We start from the raw sequence: 14,528 nt of genomic DNA, 5'->3' as shown, positions 1-14,528 counted from the left end.
CGTATACAGAAAATACTCAAAGGCTGCTTGCTATCATTATTATATTAAAGTTAGTAGTGAGGAAACTGATGCATAGGGTGATTAAGTAGTTTGGCTAATCTGGAATTAAATACTAGCCTGTTTTGCAGAACAAAGAACTGTCGTAAGTGACTGTGTAATATTTATAACAACACCTACAATTTTGAATGCTAAGCACTTTACATATAATTTCTCATTTAATTCTCCCAACAACCCTGTAAAGTAGCTATTACTACCCTAAATTTACAGTTAAGGAAATTGGTGCATAAAGAGGAGAAATAACTTGCCTGAAATCATATGGCTGATTAGTAATAGTCTTCTTTTTTCTACCTTCTTTATAATGCAGTGTGTGTGATCCACTGCTGCTTACATTGTACCACAAATAACAGGTTTGTTAATTCCCTCTAATGGCTTACTAAAGGAAATTATGAAATTCCTCTCTGAAAGTTTCTAAAAACCAGTTCATCTGATAGGGTAGTTTAATGATGGACCTCTCTGAAATTAAGAGAATCGACTTTGGATAACCTTTCAGTTTCTCCTAACCCTCATGTATGACATAGGTATGCCAATACCACAAATCTTCCCTAAAAATGTAAAGGAATGTTTGTTAAAATAATACTTAAGAATTTGATTCCAGATAGGAACCAGTAGGGTAAATAAGAATGCAAGCTGACAGTCTGTGTAAAATATTCAAAAGAGTTCTCTATACAGAATGTTTGAAATGTCTAGGAAGACATTTTGTGCACGGAGAAATTTTATAGTTAGAAATCATTTTACTCAAATGTAGTTATAACTACCATCAAATAGTATAAAATGTTTTCAAAGAGTTAACTAGAACAGGTGCTTTAAAGACAATCACAAAATACCACAAGAGCATGATGATAGCAATAAGACCATGTGAGAAAAGTGAAATTATGTATAAGGTTTATATAGCTTCAGGTATCCTTAATTTTAATGTAATAATGATAACAAGCAACCTTTGAGTACTTCCTACACACCACCACAATGGCTAAGTGATTCTCCTGAGTTATCTCATTTAATCCCCACTAATCCTATAAAGTTATGTGCCAGTTCCATTGCACGAGGGAGGAAACTGAAGCTTAGAGAGGTTAGGTTACTTGCCCAAGCTTACACAGCTGATAAGTGATTGATCTGTTTTAAAGTTTAAATACATACAGTCCAACTTCAGAACCCAAACTCTCAATCACTGTGCCATGCTTCCTCCATACGATAAAACTTGTTTTTCACCATCAAGAAAAAAGAAGGTTTTTAAAATGCCAATATGAAGTAAAATGGCCAAAGAAGAAGAAAAGCAAAAGCCTTTGATAATGCTCCAACTGAATAATCCTTGAATCAATCTAACCTCACTTGGGTCTTCTCGGGGTTTACGCCAGCTCCTGGGATTAACGGACCTACCGCATTTGTTGCCGATTTCCCCAGTTCCCTTTTGGCTCTCCTGCCTATCACAAGTCCAGACAAGTAGACTTTAAACTTTGCTCGCCCCGTTCCATCATTGTAGCTGTTTTGTTGCTCATGTACACTACCACTTCAGGAATTCCTAGAATAGTATGGTACACTAAATGCCAGTCATAATTTTCAGCTCTTAGAAACCTACTGTTTATTGTTCTGGCCTCAAGTAAGACTCCAAAAATGTGATCGTTACTATGTATAGTTTCTCTGGAAACTCGGAGAATATAGAACCAAAGCAAGCATTTTAAGGTGTATGATCTTTTCTGTCCTCTTCAGTTTTCTCTGCTTCTGAATGATGAGAAGAAACTATCCCACAGGCCACCATGCCAGGGTAGAAACATAGGAAAAAATGGGAATCAGTCACATGTAACAGGTGATGTCTGACTGCCCAACACTTGCCATCCCTATCTAATTTCCTTCAAGTTTTCACGCATTGTTCACAAGGAAGCCAACAGCACCGTAAAAGAATTACTGAAGATATATCCACACGAGTGATTTTTTAATATCAAAATACTTTATGAAACAATATATAAAATTATTGCATAGGATAAATTTTATTAGTCTCTGCTTTTACTTTTAAAAGCTTTCAACAATAAATCTCCTGCTAGTCCTGGGGACAGGGCCCCACTGAGAACCTTATTTTCCAGAAGAGGAATCTGTTCCCGGACTGTGGGATGGGTCTTAAAGTGTTCTAACACACTTTCCTGAATGAGATTCCACATCCAAACTTTCTGCTGCTTCCGTCGTTTGGCAGTCAGCTCCCCACTGGTAAGCATGAGGCCTTGGAATTCTTTCATTTTATCCCACATCTCAGTGATCCCTTCTCCACTTCTGGCAGAAATACGAACTACCTATTGAAAAGGGAAGAATCAGAATGTTTTACTTAAAATGATAGAACACATTTTCATGGGGACTCTGATATTTGCCAGTTAATTTTTACAGTCTATGGAAATAGTCAAGTGACAAAAATGAGGTATTTTATCCTGTGTCCAAGTAAATATATGAGAACTATACTATGGTAAGATACATAGGATTATTAAGTGAACAGCAGAAATAAGACACTGATTCAAGGTTGAATTTTTTAGCCCAGAGACTTATTTTAACTCAGGAGTGCTCAGATGGAAGGGGCATCACAGAGGACTGTGAGAGTCAGGATGAGAATGGCAGTGCTAGGCAGGTTAGTCTAAGGCCTGAGTGCCAGAAAATGAAGCTAAGTTGGGAAAATAGCCCTATTCCCTATTCCCTCTTGAAATTGGCCTGACTCAGCAAGTGTGAGAGCTTAGCACCCAGTGGCTGCATGTATAAAGTGGCTCCAGACTCAACCCAGAGATTGCGATTGGGGAAAACTAGGAGTGGATAGTAAGATAAGTCATCATTGTTCTCATTTTAATGATTACAGCTTATTCTTTAACAACAGTGTCCTCCTTCCTCTTGTAGATAAAGATGCCCACATCAATATTACTGCATCACTTATTACAGGATTTCTTGTTAGTTTTCTTCTTTATTGAAAACAGCACCCAACAAGCAAAATGGGAATGGAAGTATCACGTCTCAAGCCTTTTTTCTCTTACTCAAATTTGAATATAGATAATCAAATCATTAATTGTTCCATAATCTTAAGAATGGTTCCTTTAAGAAGGTATTTGGTAATATTTTCAAATGGCTCAAATCAAGCATTAAACAATCTAATCACCTGAAATATAGTTTTTGTCAGCTAGCGGTTGATGGATTATATTTAAAATCACAACTACACCCTCTGGTTTTGTCATAATTATTAAAACTGTAATCTTCACATACAAGCAAAGATTGATTATATGTCTAGTTTGGGACTTACATCCTCTCTTCTAATGTACATAGTCTACTCCCAGTGAAAAACGTAAAATGAAATGCAAGCTAACCTTTGGTTTCCAGACCTCCGAACGCTTGCGGAGTAATTTCAGTGCACTCACATACTCTGCTTGTATCCTTCGAGCTGGCACAATCAAGTCTCCATCAGATTTAGTTACAGCTACCAGATCTGCCATCTCAATTATACCCCTTTTGATACCCTAAAGAGAAAAAGGGAAGAAACTGATTTATCAGAAACATTTAATTTAATAACAACCAGCCTAAAAATAGGACAGTCAATGCTAAGATTTTGAAAGTCATATAGTTCATTAACTAACTTTTTCTCTTCATCTTCCTAAACCCTGGGTGCCAGGAATCACAATTATTTGATAGAAATTACTCAAAAGCACTGGCTCTTACAATTATGGAATTCATTTGTAATATCACTTCTAAATTTGGAGACTACATATTGAAATACATTCAGAATCAGAGTAAATATCAAGACACAAGATGATTGAGTGGCAGGAGACAGTCCACATTGTCTCATGATGGATTCTGCTTTTCATGAGCTAACACTGCAGGATGCAGAACCACCCATCATTAAGGTGCTTAAAAAGAAAACACACACATCATTAACATTTGCATTTCCAGAAATGAAGTCTTTGAATTTTTTCTTAAATGTCCATAGCATTTTTTTTTCCAACTTGCATTTGAGGAAAAATAACCTGATGGCTAAAAATGCCTCAATCTCTTGATTTAAATTGTGTTGCATAAAAACATTAAAAATAAAGGATAAAATCCAAAGGCCAAACCTTATTTGGGAAATACAAATTTTTCCATCTAAGTTTTAAATTTTTTTCAAATATTTCTAAACATAACATTCAATTATTAAATTCTAATAGTTAATGTTTCTAAATCACAGCATTCATAGTTGGCTATGACTATTATTTAGAATTATAAAATTGAAAGGGAAGTGTTATATAATAAAGAACTCACCCAGTCTTTGTCCAGGTTCCTAGGAAGTAACCTCTAAATTTTTGGAATTTCCTGAGTGATAGGAGTGTCTTTGTTATTCATTGCAGGTGTCTGGGACCATGCCTGAGTTCATGCAACAAGATCACTCAGGATGGGGGCCTGACCATGCCAGAAAGACCTAGAATGTGTTCAGAGGATTGGGGCTTTGTGCCCCGCAATTCAACTCAACTTCTGGGAAGTGGAGATTGAGCTCAATTATATGACCAATGATTTGATTGATCATGCCTATGATGAAGGAAATAATCAAAATGAAGCAGGTTTTCCAAAACTCACTGCCTCAGGATAAGTTTCATGAACTTGATACGGACATCTTGTTCTTAAGATAAACAATATACATGGTTAGAACAGCTGATTTATTAATGTGTAACCTGCTGGTTCTGAATAAGCAACTTAGATGTTGTTAAGAATAGCTGAAGCATGAAATTTCTGTTTCAGGTTGCACATAGACATTTTTGGTTCCCATGGTGTTATCAGTAGTCAATGATTGTGATCTTTGTGCTCTGTGAGAAAGGACAACTATACTTGAAACATTCCCCCTCTCTTTTGAAACCCCCTTATACAGCCTTTGCTTGTGGTAGACTTCAGAGCACCTTTCAACTCTGTAGGCTTGTGTTTCCCAGGTTGATCCTCAAGCTCAGCTTTGAATAAACCTTTATAAAATTATTTCTGCCTAGGGGCTTCTGGTCGAGATGGCAGAATAGACAGTCCCCACTGTCACCTTCTCCCACAAATCAAACACTTACAACTATGAAAAAACGACAGCCAAGCTGGGGCTGCTGGAGCTCAGGGGAAGAGGAGGAGAGACCTACAGAGAGGTGGGTAAAGCCATGATGAGAGAAAGAAGAAACTTCTCTGATTGTTTTGAGCCCAGGCCATTTCCAGGCTAGCCCTGGTGAGCACATGGAGCAGGAGCCGGCAAAAGCAACAGCTGTGCTCTTTGGATGAAGTTGCTTGGAGGCAGAAGGGGAGAAGAGGGCCTTGATGGCCACCAGGCCAACAGTACCACCAACAGGGTTCCCGTGGACCCACACAGGAGCAAGGAGCCACAACAACTGAAAAAAAGGAGCCACTCAGAGGCCAGTGAGTCATGGCAAGGGACTGGCGCATGGCCCGCCCCAAGGAAGTGTTTGCAGCGTGGGGAAGACGGGCCCACCAGGAGAACACTGGGGCACAGAAAAGACAGCTGATCAGCACCCTAATCAGTGAAGGACCACTCAGAGGAGACCGGTCAGGAATACAGAATTGCATGGTGCACAGTTTGATGGAAAGACTCAGGCCCAGACCAGAGTTCCTACACAACCCAGGTGCTCTGGATTTCTCTAGACCCGGAAGTATCTATAAAGTCAACTATTAAATCCCGAACTGCACAAAAAGCCTTCCCCAGGGAATCAGCAGCAAAGCAGCAATTTAGCTCAACCACACAGCTCAAGTGCTGGTCCCCACAGGAAGTTCCCCCATTTTAGAAGTAAGCAAAGGACAACAAATTAGTTCCTGCACAGAGTTTAAGTTGTGGGAACAGCAAATAATTCAACACAGAACCGAAGGAAAAAACAAAGTACCCACAACCAGAGACAAAGTTTGATATTAACTAGTAAAGGTCTCATTTCACCAAAAAACACGTATAACACCTAGAAGCACCGGAAGTCCCATGGGCTACCAAGCCAGAAAAGGAGGAGGGCTGAGGGCCTCAGCCATTCCCCCTGGCACCTGCAGCCAGCCCAGCTGCGACCACTAAGCTGCCACAGGAAGTGCCCCTGGCTCTCCTGAACCAGGGCGGTGGGGTCTGAGGGCCTTGGCCATGCCCCACCAACACACACAACCAGCCCAGAGATGACCACCAAGCTGCAGCAAGAAGGGTCCTGGGTTCCCAAGCTGGGGTGGTGGGTGGCAAGGCCTTTTTGCCACACTCCATCTGCACCCAGCCCAGCAATGACCAAGCCACCACTTGAAGCCCCCCAGTCTCCCGTGTGGGAATGACGAGGGGTGCCACAGGCCTCAATCCCATCCCTCCTCCTTCCTCCTTCTTCCATCACATTTCCTTCCCCTTTCCCCTCTCCTTCCCTCCCAACTGCTCCACAACGTCATAGAATGTAATAAAATAATATTAATAAAATTAAAAAAAAATTCAACATAGTCTTTTTTATTGAGCAGATAAGCTAGAAACAAAAGTATTTCTTGTGTACCTGTGTGCCCAGCAGAGAACAAGATACTTTCAAATACACTATGTTAATTTTGACAACTGTATGAGGTGGTATTAATCTCCTCATTTTACAGCTGGTGAAGCCAAAGCTCAGAATGTAGTTAGATTGTTAAAGATCTTAGGAATAAGTGGTAGAGTCAGAATGTAACCTAGGTGTACCTGACTTCAAAGCCTGATCTTATTTTTACCTTACCACATTGTCACAGACTTTAAGTTCAAACCATTTTTGAACTGTCTTTATCTTTCAATTCTACCATTAATAAGCATTAGTGAATAGTATCATTTTCAAAGAATATATAAGGCTTTTTAAAAAGCAGGAACCCAAGCTCAAATAACATCTATATATACTCATATGCTAATCAAGATCCAGGATCTTACTTAAGTAAGTAGTATCCTAAGATGTGACTATGAACAAAACTCTTTCATGAATTTTCTAATTTGTCTTCCCTATTTAAAGACATTACTTTCTGTTACTGATGTATACATATCTACCTTAATGATGGGGGGGGAAAGAAATATCTCTTCCTCATCCATCATTAGATTCATGGCTCAAGCCTCTATAATAAAAGACAGATTAGTAAGAGAAAAGTATACTTATTTAATGTAAGTTTATTTACTTATTTAATATAAGTTTTATGTGACGTGGGAGAATTCATAAGGAAGTGAAAACTCAGAGAAACAAGAAAACTTGTTTATTTTTAGGCTGAAGTTTGAAGAAGAGCAGACAGTTGTGAAGAAATATCATTGGAAGACAGAAGAGAATAACTTAATGGTAATAAACTGGGGGGAACTTAGCAGGCCTGTTTGCTCAGATTCTTTCTGTGTCCCTGTGTCTTCAGAGATAAGGATGTTTCTTTTTTCCAGAGACAGAAAGGGCATCTCTCAAATGAGGGTCTTATGATTGCCTCTGAGGAGAAGGGCAAGGGGAAGGTGAGAGTGACTTTCCTGTTTCTGCTGTTTTTTCAGATTCCTTCAGTTTAAACTATTCAGTATTCCAAGGTGCCATATTTTGGACTAGTGTGTCCTGAATCCCATCAATGTGTTTTTAAGTATTTCACCTATGGACATATTATGTGTGTTCTTTATCTTATTTAAAAGTGCTTTTCTAACCTAGGAGCTATATTTTGTATCCTACTACATTTTATAAATGATCAATGACCAAAAAAAACAAAATAAAAAAAAATTTCTGCCTCAACAGCCTTGATTTCAGTCTACACCTACATAATGAAACCCCAATAAAAATTCAGGACATGAAGCTCAAGGGAGCTTCCTGGCTGGTGATATACTTCAACGTGCCAAGAGAGAAATGTGTGCTAGGGACACAGAAGCTTCACGTTCAGGACCCTCCCTGACTTCTCCTCATGAGTCTCTTCATTTGGCTGATCCTAATCTGTATCTTTACAATAAAACTATAACTGTAATACAGTACTTTCCTGAGCTTGGTGAGTCATTCTCATGAATTATTGAACCTAAAAGTAGTGGAAACCCTCAAATTGGTAGCCAGTTGGTCAGAGGTGTGGGAGCCTGGGAATCCTGGAGCTTGCAGCTGGTGTGTGAAGTGAGGGGAGGCTTGCAGAGGACTATGCCCTCGACCTGTGAAATCTGCACTAACTCTGGGTAGTTAGTGCCAGAAATGCATTGCAGGAGGAGAGTGAGGATCCTATCGTACAATATAGAAACCATGGTAATGGGATCCCAGTTAAAAACAAAGTGATATCTTATGCAGAACTTTTGAACCAAGTGTACCAAAAACACCCATGCAAAAGTGGTCTCTTCTGGTTGGAGTTATCCATGTATTCCAGTCACTTCCATGTTACACGTGGAAAAAATTAAGTTGTATAATTAGCTAAAGGTCAATCATCCTATTACTATAAGTTGGGAAAAAATATAGAGACTTTGCCTATGACTCAGGTACTTTAGCCAATGTGAATGATGTTTCTTGCTTTATGCTATTATCAACTTAATTTACAAAAAAAAAACAATGAATATTTGTACTTTCAGAGATAAGCATTTTGTATTTTGGTGGGTAGAAAATCAAAATAATTACCTGCAATTCATCTCCTCCTGCTGGTGGCAGTAGTAAAATAAACATGTCAACCATGTCAGCAACAGCAAACTCTGATTGACCCACACCTGAAATTATAAATCACAACTGTACACTAAAATATTCACAGTTATTAGACTATCTCAACAACATTGTCATTCCCATTCCACTCCACTCACTCCTACTTGTGGTCACTCACTCAAGCTGGACACCCTTTAAACATCCCACCACTGAAGAATTGATTAAACGTCTCTGTCTTATCCTCTGAGAAAACCAGTTATCCTTCCCAGCTCTCTCCCGTCCTTATTCCCATTATATCTGTTCCTTGACTGAACGGAGAACTTTAGAGACCTCCCTTCTCTCCTCTCTCTCAGCTCTTTCTTGGCAGCTTGAACACTGTGACTCCAACCTTAAACCATGCCTGCCAATACTTTCATTTTTTTTGCCTTCTCATCCTTTTACTCAGTCTGTGAACCCCCAATCATGGATCAATCCAACAATGTGTGCTCTTTCCTCTATAAGCACATGGGAGAAATCATTCAGCTACATGGACAGGCACCACTATAGGGTCATGGTCTCCAGCACCTGCACATCTTCCCCACTGCATGGTAAAAGCAATCTCCATAAATGCCCTCAGCTTCCTTTCCCATTTCTCACAGCAGCTATTACAAACATTCACTTCCCATAATCTCCCCACGTGAAGATGACCACGACACCTACTTCAGAGAGGAAATAAAGGCAAGAACTTCTTCAGCTTCTCCCTCTCCCCCTCCACAGATAAACAGACACAAATACAAACTCAGCCTTACCGCCTCCACTGCAGTATCAGTGTAAGTACTGGCTGAAGACGAGCCTCTCACTCTTCCCCACTTCTACTGAGCCCTCGCTCTTCTGTGTCTTTAACCTCCCCTTTGTCTACGGGCTCTTGTCCCTCAGCACACCACGTAAATTGTGCTCAAGTCTTTCTTGTATTAAAACCAAACGAAACAAGACAAAAACTCACAACCTTCTCCAACTCTCACCGTATTTCTCACTTTCTCTTTATAGTCAAGTTTCTAGAAGAAAGTAATTTACACTCACTGTCTCCACTTCACCACTTCACATTAATCTCAACCCACTTAGCTCTGGCTTCTGCAACCCCTGCTCCCCTAAAACTTCTCTGGAAACTCTCTGCTTCCTTGATGTGGTAGAGACTTCTAGTTGCCTATTCAATATCTATTCTTCCCTACTTCCTTACCCCACTGTTATTAAGAGCATCAATGTACCAGGTGAAAGACCACATTCACGAGGTCCCCTTTCAGCTAGAGATTGTTAATGAGGGAAAGCAAAAGTCATTAGATGAGGTTTCCAGGAAAGTTCTTTAAAGAAGGCTAACCCATTTAGGAGGTATACCTCTTCCACCTCCCCCTCCCAGCTTCCTCACTCCTCCTTCTTCCCTCCTCCTACCTGGAACATGGATGGTCGTGACGGAGCTTCATATGCCATCTTTTAACTATGAGCAACCTTGAGGATGGTAAGTGAGTGCAAAGAATGGTGAAGCTACAGAAGAAGGCTGTGACACTAAGGGCACTGCAGAAGCACCACACCTGCTCTGGACTTCCTGCCTCTGGGCTTCTTTTGTTTACAAGAAAATAACCTCTTTCTTGTTTGAATCACTGTTACTTCAAGTCTCTGGGACAAGAAAATAAATACAATTTCTGGGTAATACACTTGGTTTTTATGGTACCCTTCTCCTTTGATTCTCCTGCTACCACTCAGGCAACTCTTCCTCCATCCTCCCTTACATGGTGGAGTTTCTAAAGCCCAGTCTTGGCTATTGTTATGGACTGAATTCCACCCGCATCCCCCCCAATCCCACATTGAAGCCCTAACCCTCAACGTGACTATATTTGGAGACAGGGTCTTTAAAGAAGTAATTGAAGTTAAATGAGGTAAAATGGTGTGGGCCTAATCCGATAGGACTGGAAAGAGGAAGAGATGCATGGGAGCAGGCGTACACAGAAAAGGCAACACGGGGACCCAGCACAAGGAAGGCCGTCTGCAAGCCAGGGAGAGAGGCCTCAGGAGAAACCAACTCTGTTGGCACCTCAATCCTGAACTTCCAGCCGCCAGAACTGTGAGAAAATAGATTTCTGTTGCTTAAGCCACCCAATCTATGGTATTTTTTTAGGGCAGCCCTAGTGGACTAACACAGCTATCTTCCATTTTTGCCCCATATTTTCCCCAGTTGATATGAACCAAATTCATAACTTGAAGTATGAAACTATGAACTATGCTGATAACTGTTAAATCTATATTTCTCAGTCTTTTCTCTTAAGACACTTGGATACTTAATAAGCACCTCACACTTAATATACTGAACTCATTATTTTCCCCTCTCCAAAGTCACCTTTCTCACAGTATTCCTATTATCTTCTATACCTCTTCCTTCCTTACTTCTTATTCCTAATCATGGATGAAGTCCTGCCAATTTACCCTCCATGGTTAAATGGTAAGCTCTTTGAGGGCAGGGATCATAACCTATAAACTCAAAGCTTCTATGAAGTCTGGGATAATATATTGTATTTAATTATGCTGTCAGCAAATATCTGCTGAATGAACAAAATTAAATTAGTTACCACTCATCTTTATATAGCATTCATAATAATATTTTTATGAAATAGAATATCACACTCACCTACAGTTTCAATAAGAATGATGTCATATCCTCCTCCTTCACACAACAGAATAGCCTCATTTGTGGTCCTTGTCACACCTCCTAAAGTCCCTCTAGTAGGAGACGGTCTGATGTATGCATTCATGTCTCTCGATAATTCAGTCATTCGGGTTTTATCACCCAAGAGTGATCCTAAAACACAAAGTCACATTTCATAATGCGGAACAGTTGTAAGGGCCAATTTTCAAAGAGCCAGTTCCTAGGGGGAGTGCTTTATGCCATTTCTCCCAAAGTCTCAAATTGTATTTCATATTATTGAGCTTTCCTCCAACTCACTGTATACAAAGATGCCAGATTAATCTTTTTAACATTTCAAGCCCCTCAAAACCTATGATGGCTTCTCACTGATCAGAGGTGCAAATCTAGATCCTTCAGCCGAGCACTGAAGGCCCTCAGAACTCTTACTTGTCCAATTTCGGCTCCCACTAGTCCCCAGACCAACCCTCCATTCTAGCCTGGGTGTTTAACATTGTTGTGTCTACATCCTACTCTCCTTTGTGTGCATTCTCACGCCAGAGGCATATTCTCTGTTTTCTCACTGCTAATTTGCAATGTGTCAGGACCAGGGTCTGTGTCCTGGCTCCACCATTTCTTGCTATTCAATTTTGGGAGATCACTTTATCATCCTGAACCCCTCTTTCTTCAGCTACATTACAAGGGTGATAAGCCACTGGGAGAATCAACTGTAATTAAATACAGGAATGTGCTTCAAAAACTGTTAGTAACAAAAACAGAACTTATCTACCTTACAAAGATCAGTTTAAGTCCTTGCTCCTTCATACAGTCTTTCTGGAACTTTTTCACCCCATGCCCATCTCTGTGAATTTCTACAGTACAGCTGCTCTGCAGTCTGTGCCAGCCTCCTGGAGGGCATCAGAGAACTTCAGTGTCCCACCCCTCTCTCTTATCTCCATAAGCACCCTCCACTCCCTGTTCTTTTATTTGTATAGATGACATTTTCTCAACCTTATGTAAATGATATGCAAATACATCTTCTAGCTGCCCTTTCCACTCCATCTGTTGCTTCTAAGCCCTTACTACGCAGAAGTTCTGGAGCCCTCACTGAATGCAATGGAAACCAACTGAATAAACGGAAAACTATTGATACAACACATTTTTTGTTTTCATATCTATATGTCTTATTTCCTTCACACAGCGGTTCTCAACTGTCCTTCCCACCTATATGAAAATGAGGGCCACTTGTGAAAAACTCCTTCATTAAAATACTTACCTTTAACAAAGTTCTTAGACTGTAAATAAATTAGACAACACATTAGCATGGATTTAATCTTGAACCTGTGAGTATAAATTTCATTTTACAGTTAGCCATTTTAATATACTGAATCAAAAACTTTGAATGTTCTGAGCTAATTTTATCGATGAGTGGCACAGGAATTGCTGTCCACCTCTCTATTGACCTAAGTCCCCTGAAATATAATTATATCATCCTTCTTTACTTCTTAGCATTAAACCTACAGTACACCACACTACACAAACCAAACACTTCCACAAAGTACCCCGTACTTACCTCTTCACTAGACATATCATATGGTAGTGGCTTGTGCTTACCTGTCCGTTTCCCTCAGAAGATGTAAAATTCCATGAGGCCAAAAGGACTGTGTTTTACTCACCATTAAACAACACAGTACCTTCCATGCACAATGCCTCACCAATAGGAGGAATTCAAATTCTTGTTAAGGAAATAACTGTAATCTGAGAAGCTTAAATAATAGAGAGGAGTAAGGGAAGAAAAACATTTCCCATGTATTTATATGGTATGCTTTAAGATTTCTTTAAGTGATCCTTTGGGGAACTAAGTTTATATTCATTTTATCTCTGATAAGCTACAAATTAAACTTTGAGTGAATGAATGACCTCAAATCAGTAAGTAATTGCTGAACACGGTACAATGTACAATGCTCTGTGCTAAGTGTTGTAAGGGAAGAGCAGTACATTACAGGGTCCCCCTAAGAGCTTTCTGCTCAAGTGATCATATAATATAAATAGGTGACAGGTTATAAACAGCAGTAAGATTTTTTTTTTTAAAAAAGCTTAACAAGTGTTACAACAATGTGAGGAAAATAATGAATAAAGACCCATTTTCCAACTGTGCAGCTGCTGATCCAGCCAGGAAAAACAACCAGAATGATGAGGGGCCTAGCCCTAGGTATGACAGCCAAAGGGCTGAAACTTGCTATTGGTTATCTTCAACTTGTGGCACCTGTTATTCCAGTTCTCTAAGTACCCACAGCTGACCTCCTCTGTAGAGTCCAATGCTCCCAAACTACCTCCCTCAGGTTCCACCTCACTCTGCAGTTCCTTCAGTGAGATCGAACTCAGCTAGCTGTTAGAGGTCACCTAACTGTGAAAATTCCCACTAAACTGGAACAGAGAACCCCCACAAGCCCTGCAGTTTAGAAATAATGAGCCACACTCACCACCACTAGTACAAGAAGAAGGGTCCACAGCTAGCACAGCTAATTTGTGTCCTCTCTCAGTAAGCATTTTTCCAAAATATTCTATAAATGTTGATTTTCCAGCACCAGGGGGGCCAGACAATCCTATGGTGGAAAGAGATTTAATTTAACGAAACAAATGATATTACCACAATGATCACTTTTATTGAATAAAATATCAAACTACTTTCTATTTCCCCTAATTTATTAATATCATCAATATATTTTAACAGGTCCTAAAGCAGTAAATGAAGGTCCATTTCTTTATCTAATTCCTGAGTAATAGGTATATAGGAAAGAAACAATTCTGAGTTCCATATGTTCACAAAATCCACTTTTAAAAAGTACAAAACATGCTTTGCCTTTGTACTATAACGTACATCTTTTTGGACAGGTTTCATTGCCTATGTTGTTAATGTGCTCAATTTCTACATCTGCTCACCTCTCGTCATAATCAGTAATTATTCCACCTACCTCAATTCTGTACAGTTTGTCTTCCCATTGGAAAAACAACTCATTACTCTAGAAATTCCCAGTGATTGAGAAAGTAATTTTCTATTTATAATCTTTTTTTCTTTATCTCACTCTTAACTCAAAGAATATAATATAAACTGAATCCTGAAAAAATAATTTGTGTTAAGAAAGGCAGAAAACTCCCCTACTTGGAGAGTTAGAGCATGGCAGGTAAGAGCACACACAAATCCTGGAGCTGGTAGGTCAGTTCTCGTTCTAGCTCTGCATCTTATGAGCTGTGAGGTCCTG

The 14,528-nt window shown here is 39.6% G+C and overlaps 1 protein-coding gene across 2 annotated transcripts in view; it reads right to left on the bottom strand.

Annotated features, from left to right (window-relative positions):
* Positions 1-2,023: 2,023 nt before the first annotated feature.
* Positions 2,024-14,528, bottom strand: part of MMAA (metabolism of cobalamin associated A) — a 36,442-nt gene continuing 23,937 nt past the window's right edge. For both annotated transcript variants that reach the window (XM_063108493.1, XM_063108492.1), the window contains exons 3-7: positions 13,749-13,871; positions 11,272-11,442; positions 8,598-8,683; positions 3,387-3,536; positions 2,024-2,339 (exon numbers count right to left, since the gene is read on the bottom strand). In XM_063108493.1, the coding sequence (XP_062964563.1) occupies positions 2,046-2,339; positions 3,387-3,536; positions 8,598-8,683; positions 11,272-11,442; positions 13,749-13,871 (824 nt within the window). In that variant the 3' untranslated portion in view covers positions 2,024-2,045. The remainder of the gene's footprint in view (positions 2,340-3,386; positions 3,537-8,597; positions 8,684-11,271; positions 11,443-13,748; positions 13,872-14,528) is intronic.

The sequence above is a fragment of the Cynocephalus volans genome, chromosome 9, assembly GCF_027409185.1.
Source record: "Cynocephalus volans isolate mCynVol1 chromosome 9, mCynVol1.pri, whole genome shotgun sequence".
Classification (NCBI taxonomy): Eukaryota; Metazoa; Chordata; class Mammalia; order Dermoptera; family Cynocephalidae; genus Cynocephalus; species Cynocephalus volans.
Note: the sequence above shows the minus strand (reverse complement) of the source record. Positions and strands in the feature narration are given on the sequence as shown.